Source organism: Lampetra fluviatilis, chromosome 13 (genome assembly GCF_964198595.1).
Source record: "Lampetra fluviatilis chromosome 13, kcLamFluv1.1, whole genome shotgun sequence".
NCBI lineage: Eukaryota > Metazoa > Chordata > Hyperoartia > Petromyzontiformes > Petromyzontidae > Lampetra > Lampetra fluviatilis.
The window spans coordinates 632,871-649,840 of record NC_136287.1 but is presented as its reverse complement, the minus strand read 5'-3'; the positions used below and the strand labels follow the sequence as shown (position 1 = coordinate 649,840).

Below are 16,970 nucleotides of genomic sequence, written 5' to 3'. Positions count from 1 at the left end.
AGGTCGTGGGATCGATCCCGACCCCGACACCTGCATGTTTTGAGTTTGCGTATGCTACCTGTGGTCGCATGGATTGTTCTCCAGATCCTCTGGTTTTCCCTCGACATGTAGAAACATTCGTTTCGTGTTGCATTCATTCATCACAAATGGTCAGCGAATTAGCGTGGCGCCAAACGTGTGGCCTCTTGCGACAGCATTAGCATCAAGTGCTCTTGCGCCATACCCCGGCGTCTCGAGCGATCGGTTTGATCCACGTCTCAAGGGGGCGGCCACGGGGGCGGCGCCATTCCTTTGAGGGTCGCAGTCCTCGCTTCGAACGTCGACCGCCAACTGAAGCGGCGCGCAGTTTGCTGCAGGAGTTTGCGCATCAATACGGGGCAACGTGTCCAATGAGCGACAGCCATCTCCCTCGAAATGAGCTCTCAATGGCGAGGAGGCCGGTCGCAGATGCAACCGTCACATTTCTGACGAAGTCGAATCATTGGATGCCAAAAAGACGTCTTTGGCATCGCAAGTGGAAGGACTGCTGCCGATCCAGATAGGCTTCCACCAATGTCCAGGCCTCCGCACAATTACAAAACACTGACACCACGCATCACTCGTACTCTCAATTTGGTACCCGGACTTAAAACGTTGCTGGGACCAAATGCAGTTCAGACAGTTCATGATTCCTGAGGCCAGGCCGAACCGGCGCATGGCATCAGGTCGACATCGTCTGTGCAGATCGTCGGCAGAGAAGTTCCTCCGCTGCTTCGACAGCATTGCCGTTGATTACGCAGGGTGCGTATGGAGGTCGGGAGCCCAAGTTCTGAAATTTTGTTTTCATTTAGTCCTGATTTTCTTGCACTGTTGTGGAAATATTGGAGGAATGTTGTGCATCTGTTTCAGGCTTCTCAACCAACAAACAAGGCTGCATCATCAGCGGAGTCGAGGTCAGTGGTTGCGGCTAACCCCGACTCCAAGGTCATGGGTCATGTTTGATTAGATCCAGTCGATCACCCGATAGAAGAGCGCCGGTGTGAGGACGCATCCTTGACATACTCCAGATGTGGTTTAGAATCGTGGCGATGGTCCGGACCAGACATGAATCTTTGCGCTTGTGCCTGCAAGTAGATCTTTCACAAGGTTCAGCAGGATGCCTCGGACCCCAATTGCTCTCCAAGCAGACCAGAGTCGATAGATCCACAGTCAAAAGCCGCCTAAAAATCCAAGTAAAAGCGACATGCAATGGGCAGTCGCTGTCGTTCTGCAAGTCGGCGGAGTCCAAGCACAGCATCCATTGTAGCTCGAGCAGCTGTGGAGCCTGAATGCTCTGCGCGACGGTGTTGTGTCAGGAACGGTTGCAGCCTGCCCAGAAGTAGATGTGCAAAAACCTTTCCCGGTACTGAAAGAAGGGATATTGGTGCATAATTGCTGCATGCCATATGCAATCTTTTCCCTTTGTACAGAGAAATACTTATACTGTCACTCCAATCAGTAGGTACCTTGCCAGACATTCAGACCTTGATAAAGAGCCGATGTAACCCTCTGCTGATAGGATGCAAGCACCTTGGTGTTTGCTGCTTTGCATTTGCACAAAAGACACTTCGCTAGGCTGTCATTTATGGCTAGGTGGCTTCTCAACAAAAGCTATAGCTCAGTAGGGCTTACCTGGTAAAATAAGTTGTTTCATTTAGAACTTAGGTCGCAGGGTTTGAAGCGCAGCGAGCCAATGACTTCGTCACCGCTCCCCACGACACGTACAAAGACACTCGAGAACTCGCACAGACACACACAGGACGAGATCCCCGTGAAGCCGTTTATAAGACTGCTGTGGCGAGTGCCGTTAGCGAATAGCTATGCGGGGCAGGCACACACGCAGCAATACTCAAGTGGCGGTACTACCCTCACCACGGCAACCGTGCCAGGTTGTACCTCGGCGTGCTGCCTGGCAAGGCGATGTGGAGTCATCGTCGCCGGAGCCCTTGCCGGCTCTCTTGAGATGCCCGATGGTTGCCGTCAGGCCTGTGTACGTTTCATTTCCTATTTACGCAGTCAGTTGGCATTAAGTCCCCATATTCGGCAGCCACCAAAGATTCTTCATCGGCCCACTTGTTTTTTGGACCAGCCCAAATGGGAAAATGAGATCGCACGGCCATTTGGGCCCGGTGTGGTTACAAATGCGTGGGCCAATTTTTTTGTCCCAGTCCATCACTGGTTGTTGCTATTATCGTGGCCACCCCCCTTGGATGACGCTCCCAAACCCCAAATCCTAGGGAACCCCCATCCAGCCTGCGCTCAACCTCCACGTGGCACTGGATATGGACTCTCAGCCTCCATGCTGGCTCTTCGCATCTCCTCGGCGGATGGCCGAACCTTCGAGCCCAGAGCAGATGTCCCACCTGTCTGTACGACACGAGGTGGCATCACTTTCGGGTTAGATGGCCAGCACCACGCCCGGCCGCCTTTGTCTCCATAGTGGCTATGTTTACATTTTTCACCAGGGACTCATGTGAAGCTGAGTCGACCTACTGGTAATGGCCGTTTACAGGATTCCAACTCAGGTTGACAGGATCCTATCACAGTGCGCTAACCACTACAGTACCGCTCCTCACACACAAACACCCACACACCCACATACACAAACACACTCACACCCACAAACACACTAGCGGCCATAAACACACGCGCGCGCGCACACACACACACGCGCACACACACGCGCGCGCACACACACACTCCCCCACAAACACACTCGCACACACACACTCCCCCACAAACACCCATCAGCATAGAACACGCAGGAACAGGTGCACAGGTTGTGGACACGAAGCCAGCCACGGGCAGTCACGTCCCGCGAATCAATCCCATGTGGTGTGCGTGCGCCAATTACCGAGGAAAGCTTTATTATTATTATCATCATCATAATTATTATTGTAGTAAGATTGGCTGATACACGAGAAAGAGATGCAGTTCGGAAGGATTAGAGAACACAGGACTCCCAACAAAACCCAAATCAGTTGACGGCACTCCACCGCGGGGGGGGCCACGGTGACCCCAACCCCCCGGCCGTGACCCCACGCCGCGGCTGCCGACGAGACGTCGCGAAATGACCCCGAGTATCACGACCGCACCTTAAAAATTAAACCGACGCCCAGGAACGCGGACAGAGGGGAGACTAACCGAGCCTGTACACACGCGCACACATCCGCACGCTCTCCTGCTCGAGCCTCTTCCAGCGGAGGGAGGGGCGGAGCGCAACGGGGAGCAGCAAGGGGACCCTGCGGCTGACGTTCCCTTGGCGGGGGACGGAAGCCGGGCGGGCAGCGAGAAGTCCGGCCCGTTAACGTGAAGCCGGGGGGAGTGGGATCGTTGCTCATGGCCACTAATTACAATTACAGCAATCAACCAATCGAGCAGCACGGGAATCCCAGCTCCCACCTACGCGGAGTGGATGATGGCTGCTGCTGCTGCCGCCGCTGGGTCCCCCTCCTCCTCCCCAGCCGCTTCACTCCCCGACCCTCAACCTGGGCAGGACTCGACTGCTCGCTGCTGCGCCAGGGGTGGCCTAAAATTAGCAACGGGTTAATCGGGGCTGAGGCGTTCCAAACAGCAACAAATAGGGCAAACATCGATGAATAATCAGTGACGTTTGTTGGTCCACACGATGTGACATCGCATTGATTTATAAGCATCGAGGGAGCGAGTTTAACCCTGGCGAGTTCCCTCTTACAGGTGCGGTCGAGTTGCGAGTCACTCGGGCACGACGAGGGCGCTCGCCGATAAACCCACGGCCTCCGAATGACCGAACTAAGTGAGGATATTAAGACTGAGGGGAGCCCGGTCGCCTTTGGACAGCAGAAGGGGGGGCACAGTCAAGAGGTGGTGGGGGGGGGGGTTGATGAGACGGTACTCAGCATAAAACCGCGGCTTTCCTCATGGTCCAGACGACACGAGCACCACGACCACCAGCGCCTCAGCCCACGCGCCCATTCTGTCGCACTCCCTCGTCACTCGCTCGCTCCTCCACACTCGCACGCTCGTTCGCTCGCTCCCCCACGCTTGCAGCAGGCGCATGGTTCTTCTTCTACGCAAGCGCTATCCATGGCCGCTGTGTGCACAGTCTTTTCCGAGTCCGCAGAGCACCAGGCGGGGGTGGCGGTGTAGAGTGGGGGGGGGTGGTGACGTCCGTTGCTGTGTCCACCCGTCCTCGAGCCTCCACACCGCTGGAGCTCCATTTGGAAATTTACAGGATTCCCTCTGCTGCGTGGAAACTCTCCGAGGCAGCCACCACGCAAACCCTCCCAGCGCCCCCCCCCCTCCACTCCCCTCCCCACCCCCCGTCGTGACCGGGCACCCGATCTCAGTCACTGGCAACGAGGCACTGCTCCGATTTTGCATAAAAACCTCAAGCTTCTCCTGCTGCCGGGCACGACCTCCGCCGCGTCGGAGGGGCCGGGGGGCGAGTTGGTGGCGGGGCGGAGGCCCCGTGACCCCCACCGCCTCGGAAGAATGAAACAAAACAAAAAATCCCTCACTCGCAACGGACGCGCTCGGCTCTGCGAACGAGCGAGGCAACCCACACTTCACCGCCCCTCCCCGGGCCCCAGGGGCACCTCCCCCATGTCGTGCGACGCCATCGCCATCTCGGGACGCCCAGAGACGGCGGCAACGGAGACGGCGGCGACGCCCGCGGCCGGGGGGAGTGGGGGGGGCGGCGCCCCAAGTGCACGGCGTTCACCGCAAGTCCTCGTAGGAACGACGTCCGCGCGGCGTGGGGGCGCGGAGGGGAGGGGAGCGGGGGGGGGGTGGCGTCACCTTCATCCCCGCCGCCCCTGCCCTCCCGACGCCGCGACCGCCTCCGCGCGACCGCCCCCTGGTCGCCGCGCAGCCGCGGCCGCTACTTGGTGAAGGCGGCCACGACGGCCCAGAGCACTTCGCTGGCCCCGGCCTTGGCGCTCTCGACCTCGGGCTCGAGCTCGAGCAGGGAGCGCACACGCTTGGTGGCCGTCTCGTACTGCTCGTCCGCCAGCGGCGCAAACGCGTTCTCCAGCACGTCGCTGGCGTGCGCCAGCAGCACGAGCGCCAGCGTGCGGCGCTCGAGGCGCGCCGCGTCGTTGCTCCACCGGTCGAGCACCGACTCCTGCACCTTGCGCACGAGGCGCTGCTTGATGTTGTTGTTGGTGAGCGGGTGGGTGGTCATGTCGAACAGCAGGAAGTTCTGCTTCTCCGTCGTGAGGACCCCCTTTTCCACCAGGCTCTTGGCGAGGCGCTCGCGCACGTTCCGCAGCTGGTAGTGCAGCTTGAGCGGGTTCCACGTCTCGCCTGCGCCGCACAGTCGCACGCCGCTCAGCGCGGGGAGGGGGCAGCGGAGTGGAGGGGAGATGGTGGGGGGGGGGGGGAGAGCTCAGGGGGCGCCGCCTTATGCCCGCGAGCTACTACGGGCGCAGGGCGACGTGGACGTGGGCCGCGAGGCGTGGTGGGAACGGGACGGGCGGCTGCTCGACAACGGTTCCACCGTAGGGGAAGGCGATGGTGAGCGAGGGAGAGAGGCGGGAAGAGAGGTGAGAGGTGGATGTGGGGGGGGGGGGGTGAGCAGTGATGGCTGAGGTGTACAGCGGTGAAGGGTGAGGTGTTTTAAGTGTGGGGTTAAAAATTCTAGGCAAGGCATTAGATGTGAGAAGGGAGACTTGAGCATTTAGAGGCGAGGGGTTAAGTCGAGCCGGAAGGATTACAAGGTTAGAGGTCATGAGTTAAAGGAAAGGGGTTAGAGGTGAGGGCTGAGGCATTGGAATTGAGGGATTAGGTTTGGTTTAAGGAGCGTGTTAGAGTGAACATTCAAGTGAGTAAGCGAGTGAGTGACCGTGGGAGTGATTAAGTGTGAGTGAGCGTGTGAGTGAATGAACATGCGAGATGGAACATGCTAGAGTGAACTTGTGAGCGTGAACGTGCGAGTGTGTGAGTGAGCAAGCGAGTGAACGTGCGAAAGTGAACATGCTAGAGTGAACGTGCGAGTGAACGTGCGAGTGAATATGCGAGTGAGTGAGCGAGTGAGTGAGCAAGTGAGTGAGCATGCGAGTGAGTAAGTAACCATGTGAATGAGCGTGTGAGCGAGTGAGTAAGACAGCGTGTGAGTACGTATGAGCGTGCGAGTGAGCGTGCGAGTGAGCGTGCGAGTGAGCGTGCGAGTGAGCGTGCGAGTGAGCGTGCGAGTGAGCGTGCGAGTGAGCGTGCGAGTGAGCGTGCGAGTGAGCGTGCGAGTGAGTAAGACAGCGTGTGAGTGAGCGTGCGAGTGAGCGTGCGAGTGAGCGTGCGAGTGAGCGTGCGAGTGAGCGTGCGAGTGAGCGTGCGAGTGAGCGTGCGAGTGAGTAAGACAGCGTGCGAGTGAGCGTGCGAGTGAGCGTGCGAGTGAGCGTGCGAGTGAGCGTGCGAGTGAGTAAGACAGCGTGCGAGTGAGCGTGCGAGTGAGCGTGCGAGTGAGCGCGCACCACTCAGCAGCTCGACCCAGGTCTGCACGGTCTCCTGCGGCGTCGTCTCCTTGATGTGCTTCAGGGCCTCGTCCAGCAGCACATCGCCAGTTGGGGCGTCCGACTTGCACATCACCTGACCGGGGGGATGCGTGGGGACACATGCGGGGAGACAGCAGCGTTAGATAGATGGAGGGAGAAGAGGGGAGATGAAGGGAGAGGAGAGAAGAGGAGTTGAATGGAGCTGAAGGAAGAGAACCCCTAACCCACTAATCCAGTCCCTTCAACCAACCCCAACATTACTCGCGCAACAACCTGACCAATACCGTCAACCAATAAACACCACGGTGCAACACCAGAACAATGTAATTTAATACCATCAACCAACTAACCATAACCAATCCAACTTTTCCCATACACACCCTACCCAGGAACCCCACACCCCAATCTCCGGCAGTGTTGTGTGTCTACGCCTTGACTGGTTGTCTTGGACACCCCGTGTGACCCTCCATGCGAAAGTGCCCTGTGTAACCGTGCTTCAGGATTCTCTTTGCGCTCTGAAACTTGTGATGCTTGTTTGAGGCACTACGAATACAGCCCAACAACTACCATGACGCAATGAAGTAATAACACCATATCCACACACACGAAACAGCCCAACAAACCAACTTCCTAAAACACCCTAACCCAACAAAACACACTAAACTAATACATTACAACCCGACAACAGCAACACCTGAGCCCAACACACTCAACAAAAGAACACTTAACCCCAACTAACACTACAACCAATAAATACTCTTACCCAACAAACACCCTACACAAGTAAGCACTCGCAGAGAGCAGCAACACCACAACCCACACCACCCCAACCCGCACAGCGCAGCAACACCCTGAACCGCACAAAGTGCAGCGGCGGCAAGTGTGGGAGGGGGAGGACCTTGCGCGACAGGAGGCTCTTGCGTCGCATGCCGCAAGGCTCCAGCGTGATGCGGCCCCGCAGCGCCAGCTCCACCAGCATGCAGCCACGCAGCCCCGACGAGATGCAGTCGTTCCAGAACGACGTGTAGCCCTGCCGAGCACCGCGCGCACACGCGGACAGACGCACACACAGTCAGGCGGCGCCGCTCTCATAACGGTAACAAGGACGCCGCTGCCACTGTTAATTGCAGGGTACTGGTGGCTATGCACGCGGACTGGGATTCGGTACTCTGGAAGCGGCGAGGGTTGGTCGAACACCGCATACATTTAGTAAAACTCCTTTCCTGTGGGTGTCGAGGAGGAGCTGTACCTTAGCTCGCCAGAAGGCAGTACATCAAAGTGCAAATATCATCTCTGCCTTCTGTATGGGGATACAGTGTTGCCCCCTTTTACATGTGAAATTTCTCAGGGTAGTCTGTTTTCCTCCCACATTTATGAACTCACCTCCAATGAGCACGGTTGGCTACGTACAGTGTAAAATAAGTTCAACATACATACATACAATTGGCTGAAAACACCTTAATATAGAGGACCGCAAAACTTGGCTATTGTTGGTGCCGGCTCACTGCCTGGCAGCCTTCCAGCTCGTCTCTAGTTCCTCGCCGACTGTAAGATGCAATTTGCTTGAAAATGACGATCACGACGCTACCGATAAAAGTAGAGCCAAGCCTCATGGTTAGGGTGTCCCTGTGGCAGGGAGGGTAGCGCTGACGCTCAGCGTGACAGATGAAGATCTCTGTAATCCAAATCCAAAATTTCTTGGAATAACGTCACTGGAAAAACGTAATTGTTCCTGATTTTATGGCCACCTACGACGCTGGCACGCAATTGCGGAAACACTGACCAGACCATAATTGTGAATGCCACGCAAGGCTGTGGGTGTCTATGCGAGTCTGTGAGCTTATATAAGTCTAGGAGTCTCCATGCAAGCTGATGGGAATCTCCACTTTGTCTATATAGCTTCTTAATGTTACAATAATCTCTAGATGGTGTACATGAGCGACAATTCCTGTACAATGTCTAGAGGCAAGGGGGTCTCTGTGCGAGACCACGCAGTAGAGACCCGCTGTGATCTCCATGTGAGTCTATGTGTCTGTGCGAGTCTATGGGCCACTTTGTGAGAACACACAGTAGTGACCCGCTGTGACCTCTCAGAATGCAGCAGAGACATTGAAGCAGCAATCCAGTGCACATCTACTCAGGAAGCCATGTCATGCCCATCTAAACCATACACAAAAAGAGGTTCATATTTGTCCAGCCACATGCAACACGAAGGAGACCCCTGGGAGACTCAAGTTGCTCATGGTTCAACAACATAAAGCAGATGTGTTCAAAACTTCACTTGAATTTTTTTTTTCCGAAGGCGTTGTGAATGGCTGGATGGGGTCACGTGACCGTCAAGACAATGCTAAAAAAGTACAAATTTCAGCGTAGACATTGTAATTTTTGAAGATGAATCTTTATTTAAAAATGGAACAAACAAACTCCCCCTAGTTACTTTCTGCATATTTTCCTATTAATAACCTAAACGACATCTCGAAAATTCCCCAATTAATTTTTATTCATAGGCCAATGTTGCACCTTTTAATGCCTAGATCTCCTGCCGGACTCCATCTGCCTGGCCATCCAGGCGAGAAGGGAGGGAGGGGAGTGGGGCTTCCCAGCCTCGATCGCACTCAAACTTGGACCTTGATCGAGTCTCATGTCTCAGTCGCGTGCTGCGGCGTCTCGCAAGTAAAAGCAACGGACTTGCAACGTCAACCCCAAGGGACACGTTGCCCAATGTTTAAATAAAGACAAAAAAGTTGTTCGCAGGGGGGTTGCTCCGCTCACGGTCGTGCCGACGCCACACGGGACGTGCGGCTGTGCCACAAGGGACGTGCGGCTGCTCCACACGGGACGTGCGGCTGCCCTGCATGGGATGTACAGCTGAGCCACAAGGGACGTGCAGCTGCGCATACGCGGCCTCGGTCTAAACCGCTTGGCCGAACCCCGTGGGCAGGGCCTGGCTCCCACTACCCACCGCCTCAACGACGGCGTTGAAGCAGGGCTGTACAACGGAACACGCGCACGGTGACCAAAGAAAACGCTCACAGCCACGGCGACGACCCGTGATGTCACGCAAGCGACAAGAGACTTAACAAAAGGGACACGTCACAACAAACGTGCTCATCGCAATCACTGCCTTTCGGCACGAAGGCGTGCGGCAGGATGGCATTTCAGGAAATGACCTTTCTCTCAGAGCAGAGATCTGACGTAAATGTAATTGACAGTCCTTTGTCGATCCACTGCTGGATGAAGGCCTAAACCATACCATGTCAAATATGGGGGATGTGAGACCACGTCCAAGTGTATTCTGTTTAACAAGGTGAGAAGTCAAGAGATCAAGATAATAATGAGTGAGATGAGATGAGTGTCAGGTTGATTTTGTGTAACCACGTTAGAATGGTGAATCTCATTTGCATGAGTGACCCGAGTCACCAAAACGATGGACAAAAGCAGAATAAAAGCACATTACTGAAGTAAATATTTCACCACCCAAGTCACTGCTGGTTGGTAAAGATGAGGGGCATAGATATCAAGAGCATAGATATCAAGAGCAAAGTAAAGTACAAAACATAATTTGCCACACTGCTCTCTGCTGCCCACCACGTAGTTCCACAGTAGCCTGTTTTGCACACGGCGGTCATGCATCGCCTCACTATCAGGGCTCAATCCTTGCTCCCAGCATCAAACGAGATGGGATGCACTCCTGGTGGTTTGGTCACAGGCAGCACCTCGATAATATTCTCCAATTCAACAAACTCGCCAGTTCTTATCTTACATGCGATCGCCAGTGCTCTCTGCAGCTGCAAATTACAGGACTTTCGACCGGTGTTTGGCGATTGGGATAATAAACAAGGCAGCAAAGGTCTTCTCTTGCATTGGGTTGTCAAGGGCTTTGCTTGACCATACTTTACCAAGCTAGTGTGGGTTGGGGAAGGTGGTGGGGGGTGGTGAGGACCAGTCGAGATTTCAAGTCACTCTCCATCGCTGACGTTGGTCATAACCGTGAATCGTACTCAGGCCGCTGGGCTCCTGATGCGGTGCACTAACTGCCGTGCCGCTGCTCCACTCCCATTTCTTAGGCGGTCTTAACGATGAACAATGGTGAGTTGACCTCTGAGTGTTCACCACTGCCAAGGCAGGCGATGTTAGTTATTTCAAGTTTGAACAATGTCACGATACGATTACTGTAAAAATACAGAAATAGGAATTTGTGAAACGCATGCCACGTACTAAATTGAGCAGGCACAGCACATAAATCTCAGGTACACAGTAGACACAAACAGAGGTAGATACTACACACACAGGTACACTGGATTAGCCCACCTCATGTTACAGGTCCTGTCGCTGTGTAGCAAAGAGGGGAGGGGTAAGGTGTGGCGTGCACCTGCCCCCAGGTAACAGGACACTGGCACATACCATTTACTCTGGTGGGTAGGGGAAGTTGTGCCCTCCACCAGTACCATTACCGGCGCTGCCACTCGGTAACTGGATGATGTCCAGGCGGTTAGTGGACGATGTGCAGGCGAGCCGTGTTTTGACTCTCGGCATCACCACCGCGGCAAAAATCAGCAGCGACCTTTGCACCGCACGTGAGAGATCACGTACGGCACCAGCTTCACGCCCTCCATGCTCTCAGGGCACAACATTGTGCCGCCACTTCCCGGTGGGCCTTGCCGGCACCCCACGGGGAGGGAAGCGGGACTCGGCAGTGGCGGCACGTTTCCACCGCTCACGCCTAGACACTGGGTAACGCACACAAACCGGTTGGACCGCTCCGGCTACTAAAGCGGGATGGCTTTTCTTTAAGAGCGGAAAGTCAACTCATTTAAAACCCGGCGCCCCCCTCCAGCTCATTCTTGTCATTGTTGGGCGACAGAAGCAAGGGGCGCACCTGGGGGCTGGGCTGCTCCTCAAAATCAGAGATTCTGCATTACGACCACAAGCTGTTTCACAATCCCTGCCGCCGTCGAAACAATCTCACTCACTTTACAATCCCGATCTCTCGTTCAGCACCTGGTTGTCTAGTGATAATCCCAGCAGCTGTCTTCGCGAATCCATGGGCGTCTGTTTAAAATTATTCCACTCTATGACATTACAATCCCAGAAACTGACATTAGAAATATCAGGCCCACTTTTACACTGATACGCTTTCAAATTTTGGCTATTCACATTAAAATCTCATGCCCTATATCAAATCACAATTCCACACTGCCTCTATATTACCCAGGCCTTTTTATTAAAACTCCAGGATCCTCCAAAAGAATCTCAGCCACTCTCTCCACAATCTCTGGCCCTCCTTACTGCACAACCTCATGTAAATGACATCAATCCAAACTCTGTATTAATCCCACCCGCTCACTTCACAACTCCTCCCCTTATAAACTGGTGAGTTTTAATCGCGGTCACGCCAGTGCTCTTGGCCTTTTTACAGCCCGCGCACACACACAGTACGTAAATATTGCGTTACACACTCACAAGACACGGCAGTGAACACGTCAAACACACACTCGCATACACCCAGATCCGCCAACATTTGATCCCCGAAGAGGGGGAGTAGGGGGCGGAGATGGTGAGCGTACGGCACTAAAAACCCAGCTTAGTTCGATTCTCGGCCACGGCTAACATCAGTGGCGCGTGTGATACATGAAACGGTCCATCAACCAGCACTGGCCAGTTTCCTAAAGGGTTGTGATTGTAATTTAACATGACTCCAGGACACGTTCACAACGCGTGTGTAAGCATACACATGTCCGCGTCCACACCCATGTGTACACACAGGTATGTACAAGGACGCGTATACATAGTACCTAGTGTACATTGCCCCCCACCCCCACCGTGTGTATAGTGTACATACTCATTGCCAACCTGGCCATGGGCACACAGGTAAAGAGGGTTTATGCAAAGTGGGTGCAGATGACGTAGATCGAGTGAGGGGAATCCGGGTGAGGGATTCCAGGTAAAGGGGTCCTAGGTGAGGAGTTGCTGTGGCAGAAGCCAGGTGAGGTGACCCGGCTGAGCCGTGTGACCTCGGGTGGGATGACCCAGGTGACCCAGCTGAGGCGGGTGACGCAACTCTGGCGAGAGGACCGAGGGAGCCATGGGGAAGCAGGAAGTGGATATGAGTGAGCGTGGGGGGACGAGGCGTGAGGGTCAAGGGGACCCACGTGAAGGGGTCAAGGGGACCCACGTTGTGTGCCATTGTAACTGGTTCTGCCCCCTACCCCCTTCATACCCCCCCACACCTTTCTTCCCATGTCTCCCCGGATATCATAGTTCTTGGGCCACATCAATAACAGCTGCAGCAGCTTCTCCTTCATAAGCGAGAGGGGGTGATAGGCCCCATTTGAGGGCCTCCAGTTGAGGGGGGTTCAGGGTATGTGGAAGGTGGTGGGGGGCGCTGGAAATACACATGACTGGTGAGGGGACTAGGCTGCTGGGGTATAGGTGAGGAGGAAAGGGGGGCTCCGAACAAGAAACGAAAACGGCGGCGGTGGTGGTCCAAGATGAGTGACCTCCCCCACCCACCTCTCCCTCCCCATGCCCCCCCATGGGTGCCCCCCCCATGGGTGCCCCCCCCCCATGGGTGCCCCCCCCCATGGGTGCCCCCCCCCATGGGTGCCCCCCCCCATGGGTGCCCCCCCCCATGGGTGCCCCCCCCGCCACATCCCCTCACCTCGCGATCCTTGAGGCCCAGCAGCAGCACCTCCTCCATGAGCGTGAGGCGCGTCTCTTTGCTGTCGCCTTTGTCGTCGGCGTCGCGCGCCCCGCTGCCGCCGCCGAGCTGCTCGCCGCCGGCGCCCGCCAGCTCGTCGGGGCCCTCCTCGCCCGACTCGCCGCCGCCGCCGCCCGCCGAGGAGGAGGCCGCGGCCGCCGAGCGCCTCTGCACGAGCCCCGAGCTGCGCTGCGTGAGCGTGGTCGTCATGGCCGCGACGAGATGGGAGACGGGACGGAGAGAGGGTGGGAGGGAGAGAATGAGGCGATACGATGGAGGGTGGACGAGGTGGACGAGGAGGAGGTGGACGAGGAGGAGGTGGACGGCGCGGGCGGCGGAGGAGACTCGAGGAGCCGCGGCTCAGCGGCCCGACAACAACATGGCGGCCGTGACGTCACGCGGGATGTGGCAGCAGCGGCGGCGTCGTCCAGGCGGGGCAGCGGCTCTGCCGAGCGAGTCGATCCGGGCCCCCCGCCTGCTCACCCCCCCCCCACTCACACGCCCCGCCGTCTCCTAGAATCGGGGATCGACCCGATCGGCAATCTCCCCATTGCTTCTGCGGCCTGGCAGCGGGGGGAGGGGGAAGTGTGTGTGTCTGTGTGTGTCTCTCTGTGTGTGTGTCTGTGTGGGTGTCTGTCTGTGTGTGTCTGTGTGGGTGTCTGTCTGTGTGTCTCTGTGTGTGTCTGTGTGTGTGTCTGTCTGTGTGTGTCTGTCTGTGTGTGTGTGTCTGTCTGCCCGCTCACGGCCAACACCGGTGACGATTATCTGAACCGTTCCTGGGCCTCTCCGAGGTTGACTCAGCCTGAAATGAGTACCTGGTGCGGTGTATAAACATCGCCACTGGGGATACAAAGGCGTCCGAGCGTGGTGTTGGCCACCCACCCCCTCGTGTGCCGTGCCGGCCTCTATAGGTGCTCGCTAACAGCACTTGCCACAACAGTCTGGTCAGGCTATATGTCTTGATAAGCGACGTTTCGGGCAATGGCCCCTTCGCATTTGCGCACTGACTGAGTGCAGCCACTCACCCAAAAGACAAAGACCCCCCCCCCTCCTCCGTATAGCCTTAACAGACTGTGAGGGCAAGTGCTGTTAGCGTGGGCCTATGAAGCCGGAATGGCACACGAGGGGGTGGGTGGCCAACACTACGCTCGGACGCCTTTGTCTCCCTAGCGGCGATGTTTACACACCGCACCAGATACTCATTTTGAGGCTGAGTGTTGGTGGCCGTGAGCGGGAGTCGAACTCGGATCCACCCACTCACTCACCTACTCAGAACACTCACTGGCTCGCTCAACCACTCACTCACCCACTCACCCACCCACCCACTCACCACCCACTCACTCACCCACCCACTCACCCACCCACTCACCCACTCACTCACTCACCCATCCACTCACCCACCCACTCACCACCCACTCACTCACCCACCCACTCACCACACACCCACTCACCCACTCAATCACCCACCCACTCACCCACCCATCCACCACCCACTCACCCACTCACCCACCCACTCACCACCCACCCACTCACCCACCCACTCACTCACCCACCCACTCACCCACCCAACCACCCACCCACTCACCCACCCACTCAATCACTAACCCATCCACTCACCCACCCACTCACCACCCACCCACTTACCCACTCACCCACCCACTCACCACCCACCCACTCACCACTCACCCACTCACCCACCCACTTACTCACTCACCCATCCACTCACCCACCCACTCACTCACCCACCCAACCACCCACCCACCCACTCACCCACCCACTCACCCACTCACCCACCCACCCACTCACTCACCCATCCACTCACTCACCCATCCACTCACTCACCCACCCACTCACCACCCACTCACTCACCCACTCACCCACCCACTCACCACCCACTCACTACCCACCCACTCACCCACCCACTCACCCACGCAAATGAGACCAATGCTGGTCTCTTGAGTTCTCCGCTGGTCACACGAACTCAACTCAACCCCAGAAACATCCGCGACGTTGTCCCCGCGGGCTCTCCACGTCACACCCCAGACAGGTCGACTTCTCCTGCACAGCAGGTTCACTTACACGGTAGTATTTACTTTGTAATCCTTTGAGCTTATTCAGTTAATCTTGGCTATTTATTGAAAGGTGTGTCTCTTATTATTAAACTAGTTTTAGTTTAACCAAGTAAGCCCCCACTGAGCTCTTTCTCAGAAGCGACCTGGCCACAAACGATAGCTCAACGAAGTGGCGTATCCCATTGAAATGTATAGCAGGCAAATACTCTGAAAGCATGTGTATTCTCAACGTGGAAAGAAAAAAAATCCGCAGCACCTGAAGAAAATCTACGCTACGCGACCACGGGGAGAGAGAGAGAGAGAGAAACACGCAGACTCTAAATACAGCAGCAGGCATCGTCAGGGTCGGGATCGAACCCACGACCTCCTGCGTACCAGGCAAGGTAGTTAACATCTCCTAGCCACCGTGATGATGATGAGAGACACGCAAACTCAAAATATACAGCAGGCGTCAGGGTCGGGATCGAACCCACGACTTCCTGCGTACCAGGCGAGGTAGTTAACATCTAGCCACCTTCATGATGATGAGGGACACGCAAACTCAAAATACACAGCAGGCGTCAGGGTCGGGATCGAACCCACGACCTCCTGCATAGCAGGCGAGGTAGTTAACATCTAGCCACCGTGATGATGATGAGAGACACGCAAACTCAAGATAGACAGCAGGCGTCAGGGTCGGGATCGAACCCACGACCTCCTGCGTACCAGGCGAGGTAGTTAACATCTCCTAGCCACCGTGGGGGCCGACTCGGGTTGCCCGAGTCTGGAGGAGACCATCTCATGCGAGCACTGTGCCTGCCTATTTACAAAACTATTGATCGGGAAACACGTTTCGAGTGGTTCTCATCAGCCGCCCCCCCATTGTGTAAACACACAAGGTCTGTCTCCAGCTCTTCTTGTCCACTGTCTGGCATCACTATTTTATGTGCCGTAAAGAAGGGCCATTGCCCGAAACGTCACCAATGTTTCCTTTTAAGGCCACACACATGCGGTGTTATCGGCAGGCACCGTGTTGAGTTTTGTTTGGTGTTTATTGCATAAACCACGAGTGTAAACAACAGCAGCAGCAGCACACACACGGACTGTGGAGGCTGCTCGCCTCTGTCTCCATCGTCCCCTCCGTATCATTACCCCCTGGCTGTCTGGTGGGGTCCGGACTTTCGTCCCCCATCTGCTCCCTATCCTGTACCCCCGTGAGTGCTGCGGATCGTGTGTGCATGCTCCCCCTGCGCTGAGGTTGGCCGCGGAGCGCAAGTTGCCGCCGCCGTGCGCGCGAGATCAACAGTACAGCAATGCGCAGCCGATTACGCGCTCGAGCCGCGGGGTTGGGGGTCAGGGGCCCACCACCGCGCCGCACTTACGCAAGTAACGAGCACACGCAAGCGGGGCACACGCCGACACAACGACTCAAGTTGCCGCCGCCGTGCGCGCGAGATATACCGTACAACAATGCGCAGCCGATTACGCGCTCGAGCCGCGGGGTTGGGGGTCAGGGGCCCACCACCGCACCGCACTTTACGCAGGTAACGAGCACGCGCACGATCGCACAAAGCTAACAGCTTCAATGCGCACAGCGGTTTCGCACACGCGAGCGGGGCACACGCCGACACAACGACTCGTCCCCTCCCGCACTCGCGCGTGTACGTCAACACAAGTATCGTACAAGGACGATTCTCCTCTCACACGGCTGCGTAGGCACGCAAACACACA

At 56.2% G+C, this 16,970-nt stretch overlaps 1 protein-coding gene across 1 annotated transcript; it reads right to left on the bottom strand.

Moving 5' to 3' along the window:
* Positions 1-4,416: 4,416 nt before the first annotated feature.
* Positions 4,417-13,608, bottom strand: GOLPH3 (golgi phosphoprotein 3). Its single transcript, XM_078861947.1, has 4 exons — positions 13,150-13,608; positions 7,387-7,518; positions 6,468-6,582; positions 4,417-5,304 (listed from the first exon to the last, which is right to left on the bottom strand). The coding sequence occupies exons 1-4, from the start codon at positions 13,396-13,398 to the stop codon at positions 4,880-4,882; spliced, it is 921 nt and encodes a 306-aa protein (XP_078718073.1). The 5' UTR covers positions 13,399-13,608; the 3' UTR covers positions 4,417-4,879.
* Positions 13,609-16,970: the final 3,362 nt, after the last annotated feature.